The following is a 12,293-nucleotide window of genomic DNA, read 5'->3' as shown; positions in this document are numbered from 1 at the left end:
ACTGTGCTTGATAAACTAGAAATGAGCTGCCTATGTTTAATGGTGAAAGTAATTGCTTATTGGAGCAACTCACTGACGGGATGTCTGAAATCTGTAAGTCTGGATTGGATGCCGTTCAAAAGGAGCTTTGCCTAAGCTGCCAGTTGTAGCCCTTGGGTGCCATAGAGGAACATGCTGGCAGCCCAAGGATGGATGGTGTTTGTATGCAGCCTTGCTCTCTGGGACAACTTGGTGTGGTGTTTTTGCATTATGCATCTCATTGAAGGATCCTGTTGCGGCTCTGTGTCTTTCCCCTAATGTTTAGACCAGTGCCTGCCATGCAGTTGGCACGCTGACCTCTCAGTGTCCAGATGCAGCTCACCTGTGCTGAACAGCTGACTGCTGTGAGAGCAAATAGCCATTGTGATCCCTTGCAACCTCTGGCACATCGGGAATCCCACAGAGGAAGACGGATGAAATATTTTCATCCTGTCCTACCAGGATTTCCCAGACAGAGATGGACATCTGCAGCAATATGAATGGTGTGGAAAGGGACTTGTGATGAGCCCGGTCTGTTTGTCAGGAGCCTTCCTGTGCCTCTTGGCCAATGTCAGCAGGAGTTGCTCTCATTAAAAAAGTGTTAGGAATGCACCAATGGCAACTCTGCAAGCAGCTGTTCTGGTGATGCCCTCCAGAGATGTGGCTCCTGCAATCTGAGCTGCTCCCTTTTTCCACACACAAGTAATTTCCAAAAATATTTATCAAGGTTTTGATCTTTGCCTGAAACTGAATTTTCTTTTCTCTGGCTGGAACAAAATTCCTCAGGATTTGGAAAGAGTGAGACTTTTCACTCACCAGATGAGGGTGTACACATGTGAAATGTTGTTGATATCTATTTCCCATTCACTTTGGTTGGAGATGCAATGATTGTTAAACCGGAATGTCTCATTCAAACATTGGTTTCTTACAATGGATGTTATCTGCCCACATCAGCATAGTTACAGAGTGTATTATTTTCATGAACTGGAATGGATTGGAAATTGACAACTTCTAGCAATGTAAAAAGAGACCCTGCATTTGTATCTCAAAAAACAGAACAAAACATGTAGGAATATTGAAACGAAATCTTTAACCTTTCTCTTCCTGCTTTTTAAAACGTGTGTTTGCCTGGTTCTGATGCTGTGGCAATATCTTGTGGCACAGAAATGAATGTGCTGTGACTGAACGTTGCAGTGACTCATGGCTGACTTGAGAACTTTCTCCATAACGTTTTGTTTCCAACACTGGCACAGCACTACCAGGAGCTCCTCCTGCCTTGCTGAGCAGTACAGAAAGGCCACAGCTACTGATTCCATCACAAGCACAAAGCCTTGTCAATGGAAATCTTGACCTGTAGAGTTCAGCCTGGATCCATGACAGGACATCTCAGGAAGGTCGTTGCCCCCAACCACAAATTTAATTAGCAGCTTTCCCTTTCTACTGCCTTTTTTTTTTGTTTTTCCTGCTTAGTTAATTTTAACCCAGTGGCCCACATGAGGAATCCTGAGTTCCCAGTTGAGGCAGTAGATGCATCTTGAGGAACCCCAGGGAACTGAAGCTCAGTGAGGGATCGCCAGTGGGAGCCTGGGTTAAACGTGGCATTACACCATGGGAAGTTTCCGATCTCCCACTGCAGACAAAATGTCTACACGAACAATACTGCTACTTTCCTAAATTCCTGCATTTTGCAGATGTGAAGGTCAGTTTCTGTAGGGGAAGCCGGGCTATTTTGGGGGAGTTCACAGTGCTCCGTCTTTTTGCTGCCGCTGCTAATTTTTGTGAGCACCATAGAATACAGTAGAAAATTGAAACTGTGTGAAAGATCAACAAATCAGTGTAGAATGTCACGCAGCAACATCTGTTAACTTTGGCTCTATCTCATATCCTCCTGACCCCTCCTTTGCAGCCACAAGTCTCCTGTTTTGTGAGAGCTTGGAGTGATAGGGGCTTGGAGAGCAGGGGAAGGAAAGTCTAGCAGTTTCTCAGTGGTCTGAAGGGCTTGCAAAAGTACCATGTGGAATTAAAATTTTATGCTTGTGTGTTTCTGTATTTTTAGTTATGAAACAAATGGGAATTTGCTGAATGAATTAATTGTATTGTACCATAAAAGTCTTATCTGGAGAGCCATTATATATTGTAGCTTACAAAGTCTGCGGAGAGAAATGAAAGAGGCTTCCCTTTCTAATTAAGGCTTTCAAGAACTCATTGATTACAGAATCTAATAGGCTTGCTCAGAGCCATTTGTTTGATATTACTTCTGAAAAATGGAATTCTTTTACCTACTGGTAATTTTACTAGTGACACTGGAGGCAGCTGCTCTCTCTAACAGTAAGTTTGCCTGCAGTAAAACTTTATCCTTTCCTTCCTATCTTATCCAAATAGCTACAAATAGTGAAACATGAGTTCCAAACTGTAGATCACAATAAAAAGTTTAAATCTTGAAGAAATCAGTGATGTGGTAGACAGTGTGTCTTTACTGGGGATGGTCTTTGTCCAGACCAGCTTAATGCTGTATGCTTGTTCTTGCAATGCGTTTAATAAGTGTAAACAAGACTTTGACCCACTTTGTAGACATTTATTTATCTCTGCTTTTATTTATTTGTTTATTTTTTTTAATCAGGGTCAGCATGTTTCGTTAGCTCCCGTTCAGAAGCTGGAGGAAACTTTGTATGAGTACCAGCCTCCGCAAGTGGAGACATATGGACCACCAGTTCCAGATCTGGAAAGTTTGGGAAGACTTGGGTAAGTAACACTGCAGATTTTCATTCCCATTTCACAGCATTAAAGCTGAGATGGCTACTATCTTTACTTTCCCAGCATGTAGGTATTTTTACATATATTATATATATATATATATATGTATGTATGTAAAGGATCTTAATGAAATATTAGACTTCCTGCCCAACCAACCAACATTTTGTTTGGGTGGATAAGCTAAAATTTTTGGTCTTCAAGCCTTTATAGATCTATTGAGAGCTGGACTGGATTGCATTAGTGTTTTTAAGGTTGTCCTTGGCAGTCGCAGTGAAGTAGCTGTTCATTTTCAGTTGCACGGTATTAAAAAAGAAATAAATAAAATTCTGGGGCTTAATTTACCCAGCTGTAAGCCAGTAAAAATATTAAAGTTGGGCCTTTTGCCATGGAAAAGGGGTAGATTTACTTGTCGACTGCTGTCTACAGTCAAACTGCGTTTGTGAGAAATGAAGCACAGAGCTTAACTATGTCAAAAAGTATAAAGCAGGGCTGGTCCAGCAGCTTGGCAGCACTGTGGTGTGCAGCCATGTTTGGAAGTGAGTTTGGGAGCATGCTGTGCCTGGGTAATGGAGGCTGGGAAGGCCAAAAGTGACGTGTCTGCCCTCTGAAGAAGTGTTTGTAGCTGAAATACCACCTGAAAATGTGTCACTGCGAAGATAGGGAGCATCCCCAAACTGGTTGTTCTGACTTCCAAGGTCACAAGCACTTGGAGCTGCTGGAAAATGATGAGGCAGAGTGAATGTGAGCTCAGCAAGGCAAGAAAGCATTTAAAAAATAAAAATTAGTTATTTACCTTCATGCTTATGGGAAAACTGAAGCCAGAAAGGACTGAATAAAGCTGAGGCACTTCAGTATGCAGATTAAGGGAACACTGAAATTCAAACAGGAATTCTGACTAGTTCAGTGGCACAGACAGAATTTCATCTCACCCAGGAAATGATATAGATTGACTTTTTAAAACAAATCTGCAAAGTAATGGTGATGTAGAAAATTCAAGGCTGTCTGGAATTGAGGTTGTCTCCGTTTTTATTGTTTCTATCCTTATGGTGCCTGTAATATTTATTATCTGTTCCCAAGCTTCCGAGACCAAATATTAATTAGCAGTTTAAACTTGGGCAGAGCCAGATTCAACCTTCACCACCTGTTTGGATGGAGCACAGCTGTGAGGGACCTCCAGGGTGATGGGAGCCTTGGGGCCCTCTCAGCCCCAAGCCTTATCACAAATGGGAATGTTGAGGGGGAAAAAAACTTACTTGTACCATGAGGGTTCTCTGTCTCTGTGCTCGTGCCCTGTCAGGTGATTGCTGGCATCCAGGTCCAGCAGGAGCACTGCTGTCCACATCCATCCCATCGAAATGTCTAACCCTGTACCTTTGGCTGTCTGAAATACCTTAAACCATGCAAGGCTGTTCATTTATGTGTTTTTATTTCTGTGTTTATACGAACTCATGTGCATTTCCTGTTGATGGTGAATGCTTAACTAGTGTGCTTTGATCCCAGGTTTTTGTTGTTTGTTTTTTTTTCTTCAGGCAGCTGTTTGCAGCTGCCTCAGTGAGGCAGAATTGCTGGGCATGATGTTATCCATCCCTGCTAAAGATTGCTATTTTCCTCTAAATTTGGACTCGTATAAACTCAGGTTCAGTTTAAAAGTATTTACAGTTTTTACTCCTTCATCTTTGGCCCATTTTCATCATCTTTCTGTGAGAAAGAAAGCAATTTTCCACAGTCCTTCCAAATTTGTGAGTGTTTGCTCAGTTTGTGCTGTTGTTATTCATAAAGTACAGCAACATTTGTTGTTCCTGTTAACAATCTTGCAGATTAAAGTTTGGCCATTTTCTGCTGCTAAATAGTTCCCTCAAATGTGCAGGCTGTTGTCATCTGAGTTTCTGGAGCTGGAATTATTGCAAAGATGCTGCCAATCTGGAGGCTTTGAGTTCACTTCTGTTAACATAATTAATGACTTTGTTTTAATTTATCTTCAGAACACCCAGCAGAATGAGTGTTTTAAATATTCCAATCTTAACCTTTTACATTCTGCAAGACTGACTTCAGTTGTCAGAATAAGTGTTGCTTTTTCTTTCTTAGTAAGCTGCTATAATGAAGGAAGCAGCTGGCAGGGAGATTTCTAGCAAAACTGGAAAAAGAGTGAATCCTTAAGAGATCATTCAGGACACTTGCTAGGGACCTTTTCTAACTAAAAAAAAATATAGTGTTTTAAGTTGACTCGTTATTTGCTCTTTAGACTAACAAAAAATCCAATAATCCCCACCAACTTTGTACAGTCCAATAACCTTGATTCTGCATCATCCCTCTGCTCTTCTGTTTGGACTTCACTTGTTTTGCAAATAACAAAATTATGTTCCAAATGGCTTTTAGAAATCTGTTTGTAATTTCTCTTAAGACTGTAAATTTCTTTAATTTTATTTACTGTAGGAAAGCATTAACATCCATATGATCCATATTTTTTTGCTGTTTTATTGGTGGTTTGACAATAATGAAGAAACATTTTTTTTCTTTTCCCATACAAAGGATTGGTAGTAAGTATAGGATTTTGTGTCCTGTCCACCTTCCAAATCATTTTTTCATAAAAGGAGACTTTTTTGAAAGAACAAAATATAAGCAAGAATCCTGAAATACACGACTTTCTAGGAGCAATATGTTTTACACTAACTTGTAGTTAAAACATTTAGCCTTTAGGCAGAGGAAGTGAAAGCAACTTCCTCAGAGATGCCCTTGACTCCTTAGTGGTGGGGCTGCTGCAAGGAAGTCCTGTGATGTTTCCATGAATCCCTCTGAACGTGCTGTGGCCAGATGGAGATGATTTGATCTTGGTGGCAGAGAACACTTCATGTGCGTAGCGTGAGTTGGAAGGAATAAGCAGAGAAGACTTGCCCATAAAGTTCACAGAATGGCCAGGGTTGGAAGGGACCTCAAGGGTCATGAATCTCCAACCCCCTGCCTCATGCAGGGCCACTAAGGTTGACAAAGACAGGTGTAGGGTCCTACAGTTGCGGAGGAATGCCTATAGGCGCGTTAGGGGCTGACTTGTTTTGAAGGACCTTGGTGCCCTGGTGGTGAGCAGGTTGGCCATAAGCCCACAGTGTGCCCCTGTGACCAAGAAGGCCAGTGGTAGCCTGGGGTGCATTGAAAAGAGCATAGCCAGCAGGTCAAGGGAGGTTCCCTTCCTCTACTACTCTGCCCTGGTGAAGCCACGCAATCATAGCATCGCATCCAGAGAACGGTTTCCAGTTCTAGGCTTCCCAGTTCAATGGGAAACTTGTTAATTTTTCAGACCCACTGCTCCAGTCTGGGTCCATCCAGTGAGCCTTTGGCACAGTGCACCTTCAGGCAACCAGAGGTTTGAAGGAGCCATCAGCAAAGGGCAGCTAGGTATCAGGTGCTGACACAACTGGCAGATACTGACACAACTGGCACCTGCCTTGAGATTTGCTCTCTGTGCGACATTCCAGTGCCAAAATGAGTTTTGAGTATCTTTTGTCAATTCTGAATTTTCTTGTTTAAAGAAAATACCACATTGGCCACTGTCATCTCACCCTTCTGAGATTTTACTGTTGTTCCTCCTTCTTTACCTAGTGTAGTTTCAGAGATTAGTTTTGTTTCCTTTGAAAGTATGCTTCTTTTTCAATATCATATTTGGGAGCCAACATTTCTCCATTTCTTCCTATTCCAAATGGGCTTCTGTCGATTTTGTTTTTGGAAGTTAACTTGGGATGCCACGTTAGGAGCAGTGCATTCACGGGCCACATCATTTGTTTTTGAGAACCGTCTGGGTTGGTGTCATTTGTCTGAAGTGGGGAATATCATCTTGTGGCTCAAATCAGTCCAAATCTGTTGAACTGCCTAAGTCATGCAAGGCGATCAGTCTGGGAATGGAGGATGTGTGGCTGACAGAGCAAGAGTGCCCAAATGCTAGGGCACTTGCTGCCATTGCTTTACCTCTGGGTATCCTAAGAGGAGGCAAAAGGATCTGTCTTCTTTATTTTTCCTTTCCTTTTTCTTTTTTCTTTTTTGCTAATGTTTTAGCTGAGCACACTGAATTTGTCTGTGCGGTTAGAGATCTGGAATAGATAGAATTTTTCTTACAGCAAAACAGAAGAAATGAAAAATAAAACAATCTGTCATGCCAAGGAGTGAAAGAAGAGGGGGATGGAAGTTGGCTCCCTTTCACATGTGAAGAGCTTTGTTGATTTAAATATGCTTGTTGTGTAGTTTTGATTCTGAAGAATAATAATAATGCAAGGATAAAAATGATGGTTTGTTTAAGGTCCTGAAAAATGTGGATTCATTCTTTGGATGGTCCATGGGGTTAGCAGGAGCCGCAGCACAGCAGTCTCACCAAGTAGTTACAGCTGTGGGAGTGCCATGCACGAGCTACATGCAAAATAACTGTACATTAAAAACCTGCTTCTGCAATCAACATTTTGGATGAAGAATTCGGTGTCTCAAAGTTTAAAACCAGTCTCTTGTAATCCAAAGTAGCTCTCACTCTAGCACAGCACAGTCCTATTGACACGATGCTCACAGTATAGAGGCAATTTACAGATATGATTAATTATGATTTCTGTTAGCACTCAACTTCAAAATCCTCAGCCTTAACAGGGAATTTTTGTGCAGATCTTGTAAAGAAACCAAGCCTGCTCTGCTTAAAATAAAATGGTGTGTGATGCAAAAACAAAGGTCAGTGGCAAACACTGGTGAAGCTATTAACATACCTTAGTAGTTAATTTAGAAGTTAAAGTGAATCAAAATGTCCTTTTAAGAATTGAGAGTAAGTTCTGAAGGAAAGTCAGAGTTTGGGGGAATTTTGTACATAGAATGAATATGTTTTAGCCCACTGTGCTTTTTATAATGGGCAACTGGATTGATCCATTCCTTTTTTCCTTAGTGTGCAGCATCTCGGTCATTTTAAGTCTTGAGTGAAGATGAGTAGGCTGGATTTCATATCTGTTACAACTTTGTTAGCATTTAATTTTTAGCCTTCATTCCAAGTGGAAAATTTCTGCATATTTCTTTGTTGTACAGTGTTGCAGTGTAATTTGAAACACATGTAGAGTTCTGGCACTTAATCTGGAGATGACTAGTTTAGCTTCTTTGCTGTCAATCACAATGGTGTATTTTTTTTTTAAATGAGGCAATAGTGAGGATGCTCTCCAAACTGTTCTCAAGCTGGTCAGTTTCTGCACTGCATTCAAGACAGGAAAATAACTGGGAATTGATTTTGAATGGGTGACAGGACCACTGAGTGTTGAAAGTTGTAACAGGTGAATTTTCACATCTGCTTGCTTTGTGATTGGAGTATGCAGATATTTCTTGGAAAGCCAGAAACTAAGGGCTTATTTGATCAGTCTTGATCCATGGATTTTGAACACTGAGTTCTTTCTGCTTCTTGGTACAGGACAGTTTCTCATTAAGCTCAGTAGTCAGAATCGCAAGAGAGGAGCTTGTCTTGCTTTGGGGGCACTGGGAGCACTGCACTTGTTCTTACAGGAGCTCTCCTGGCTCTCAAAGCTCGTGGTCTGAGTTTCCCGGTGCCTCTTGATGCAGGGCCTCATGCTCTGTTTTCTGAAGTCAACAGAAAGGTTTCTGTTGGCTTTGAGGTACTTTGAGTCAGACACTTAATGAATGAGAATTGGCAGGTAAAAAGTGATTATGGTTTTACTGACACCATTCCTTTTACACACAGCCTTTAAAAGTAAATTGTTTGTTATACAAGACCATGGGCTTATGTGTACACTGTCTATTTGGTTTGATGTGGAAGCTACCTTACATTGGCTTAGCATACTGCAGATTTTTGCAGTAAGGTCCTGTAACGATGCATATTCAATATACGGGAGGTAGATTAGCACCAATTTTTCTCCACCCAAATGGAAATTGAGGAAAGGAGCACAGCCTATGGTAAGTCTGAAATCTTACTGTTTAAGAAATCAGCTTTCTGGCAAAAATGTCTATGAACATTTCAAACGACACCCTGTAGTATATGGTGTTTTGCATGGAGCTCTTCTGTCAAGGTCATTAGGCATTGAATATATTAGAAGTGGACTGCTTATGAAACAGAGTTGTACTTCCTGCCCGCCCACCTGTGGGTATAGTGTGGGCTCTGTAACTGTAAAATGTCTCGGGAGGGTTATAAAAGCAGAGAATATGGAAAATATATAAAGAAACAAAGAAGGAAGCATACATACACCGTGTTGTTTCTCACATTTAAAGTTGGCCGTAGTTGTATACGTACCACTAAATAACCTCAAAAGCTGGCCATGACAGCAGAATGTCCATGGTAATTGTTTTTGTTGGCGTGTGGCTTCAATATTAACTCATCGATCTAACACGAGTCTCTGTGCTCAGAATACTGGTCTGGTAATGTTTTTTTACTTTTTTTCATGCAATCATGGAAAAAATATGTTTCTGCTCGAAGCAGTTGTCAAACAAGCTTCTTTCATCGACAATCAGACACAGGGCAGCTGAGTAAGGCTGTTTAGTCTAGAATAAATACTCGAGAGATTACAAGGTCGCTGTAGGAAATGTAATTATACCATTTATTCCAGAATAGTCTTTTTGTAGTGTGGGCTTGCAGAACACTAAACCGTGCTGTTTATTAAAATACATGTAATATAAAAAAAATAATAAATCAGAGCCTTAACATATGGAATGAAGAGCTAACTGTCTGGCAAACTGTACTACGGTAACCTAGTAAATATTTAAAATTGCTTCAAAAATCAGGATGGTAGCATTGCTTTTACTGCTGCTAATTGGTAGGAGGCAAACCCTGAACCCTCTCTGCAGGTGTAGAGGCAATAGTGCTAAGTAGGCAGCTGAAACACCGTCAGGCAAAGCCGTCTGATGATGGATTGCGATGTGACAGGAGGCATCCTGCAGCTGTGTGGGCCAAATGCACTGTTTTATGCACTCTTCTGTGCTTCACCAAATCAAAGCACTTTTATTACCGCTCTCTTACATGCTCTGTGATCTGTACTAGCTCTTATATGAAAGCCTTTGCTGCTTTCATCCTTCCCTTCACCCCTACATTGTTATCACTTTCTATATGTGGTTCTCCGGTGACTTCATGTCCACAGGCTTCACTCCTTACTTGTTCTCCATCTGCTTAGAAAAATATATTTTTTCTGGAAGTTATTTTTAATTTTTTCACTGCATCTCTGAAACTGTTGTAGGTTTGAGGTCAGTATTTTTTGTGCTCAGTGCTTATCTACACTTTGTTTCTCCTTCCTTGTTTCTCCTGCACTCCATTGTGTTGCTTTTTTGAGTACTTCCTCTGACTCCTAAGCCAGATGAATTGAGGACTGCAAGTTACCACAAGAAAAATAATATGTTTTCTGTAGGCAAGACATGGTGATCTTTCCTGCAACAGGAGAGCCTCAATGCCCTCAGCTTTTGTAGCTCTTTCCAGGACAGAACCACAGTTTCTTGAAGATCAGTGATGAGCTGCAAAAAGAATGCCTTAGTGATAAAGGAGCAAGAAGAGCAAAGTCATTTGGATGATGGATGGAGAGTATGGGAGGGCAAGGCTCGATAGCATGCTGAAGAATGAGGGAAGAACCACCCTGCTTGATCAGCATCTGAGAATCACTCTTGCTTTGCACTCTGACACAGGGATGTCACGGCAAGGAGTTGTTCTGGGGGATCCTCAGCAAACATGCTATGGCTTTCTGAGTGGCCTGTTTGAATAGACTAATCTTCTAAATTAATTATTTAGTCTCAGATGCAGTTGAAGCACAAAGGTGAGGAGCATCCTGTTTTGAATTTGCCCTCTAAGGTATTTATAAAACTCCATTGAGTAGTAAAAATGCAAGAAGGATGTCTGAAAAGCAGAGAGTGAGTCTTCCTAGACCCTTCAATGCTGCTGTTTCAACAAGGATGGGTAGTATATAATGAAAATTACCAAGACTAAGGCAGAAAAACAGACCCCCAAAAGAGGAAAATAATGCCAGAAATAATGTATTTTCTTGCCTCTGATGCTAACGAAGATAGTTGTAACACAGTACTCCAAATGAAAATATTTGCTCAAGTGTCAAATGGCTAAAAAAAATGATTAATTACAAGTTTCCTGAAATGGCAGAGAGAAACACAAAGGAGATGCTTTAAGATTCAAGCAGCATTTCAAGCTGTTGCTCATGATTCTTCTTTACCCTCACTACAGATAGCTTTGTTCCAGCATTATTCTTGACGAGAGGTGTCAACAAAGTTTAAAGTTTATCTGAAGGGTGCAAAGAAGTTGGATTGAGGAGTCTCTTCCCAGGGGAATATACCACTAGCCAAAGTCAGTAATCTCACTCATTAAGTTGATTCTGTGCATATATCTGATTTCACACCCGATATTCTTCATTTTTTTTCTGGTTTCTTTTGAAGAAAAATTAAATGCAGGTCTTACAAACTGGAGAGTCTTTGTTTGTATCTCCATTGCAGCAGTTTTTGCATCTGTTCACTGATTTCAGTCAGCGCAACAGCAGAAATTTCAAGGGTAAATAGGCCCCAGGCTGCTGCATGAAGAGGTGTTGGATCTTGGGGGCGACCCTAAAAGTGCATCTGATGACAAAAAGGCTGCGTGGTGAGTTTAGAACTTACTGGACATGTAGGAAGTTGCATGGGAATGAGACACCCCATGTATGTCCTGCTTGCTGATGAACAGCTTCAGTCAGAGCTTGCAAGCTCCCATGGGAGCAAACTGTTGGAAGTCAGGCTGCATGAGTCGTGGTGCATATGGCACTTCTTAAAAAGAAAGGAGAGGAAAACTGAAGCTCTTCGGATTTTTGGAGTTGGAAGCTGTCCAAGGACAGGTAAAAGATTATTAGCTCGGATGTATTTTGTGTCTGGAGACTTGTATGTTGGGGCAAGGGGCAGAAGAGGAACCCAAAGCTTTGAAAAACCAGCAGCCAACCAAAAAATTCACAGCTGTTCTTAGCTTTGACCCTTGATTCATTGTAGACAGCAGAACATGAGGTGCTTTGAATTCAGAACCTCTGAAATGCCAGTGTTTGCAGCATGGGGTACAATCAGTGGGAACTCAAAATATTAGTTACTTATAAACATCTACTGCTTTTATTCCAAATCACAGGATCTGATCAAATCAGCCTCTGTGTTCCATGGATGAAACGTTACTCGGTCACCTCGCACCCACTCGTGTGCTGTGTTACCCAGAAATCTCGCTGGCGATGCTGAAGTCGGCTCATGGAGTGGTTGCAGTGATTTGCCTTGACCGGTAGAATCCATAACACAGCCAGGGAGGGTTTGCCTTGAGTCCTGAGCATAGAGCAATCTTCTGAGGACTGGTGGTACTTAACATACAGCTACAGAAGTGCTTGTTAACTCAGCATTTTTGAAAAGGAGCCTTTTCTTCTTCTCTCTAGGGTTAGGGTCGTGCTCTGCGGCTTTGTGTATGTGTGGGGCTGCTTACAGTGGGTTGAGGAAAGTACCTGCAATTAAGTTGGTTGGCTGGAGTTTATATATACACATTTAGGAGCTGATTTTCATCATCTTGTTTTTTGAAG

At 41.3% G+C, this 12,293-nt stretch overlaps 1 protein-coding gene across 1 annotated transcript in view; it reads left to right on the top strand.

Annotated features, from left to right (window-relative positions):
* The window catches only part of MNAT1 (MNAT1 component of CDK activating kinase), a 115,142-nt gene that overhangs the window by 76,672 nt on the left and 26,177 nt on the right, over positions 1–12,293 (top strand). Inside the window, exon 7 of the mRNA XM_048947498.1 lies at positions 2,639–2,760. Within this exon, the coding sequence (XP_048803455.1) occupies positions 2,639–2,760 (122 nt within the window). The remainder of the gene's footprint in view (positions 1–2,638; positions 2,761–12,293) is intronic.

The sequence above is a fragment of the Lagopus muta genome, chromosome 6, assembly GCF_023343835.1.
Source record: "Lagopus muta isolate bLagMut1 chromosome 6, bLagMut1 primary, whole genome shotgun sequence".
NCBI classification, from domain to species: Eukaryota; Metazoa; Chordata; class Aves; order Galliformes; family Phasianidae; genus Lagopus; species Lagopus muta.
This window is presented reverse-complemented; position numbering and strand designations above follow the sequence as displayed.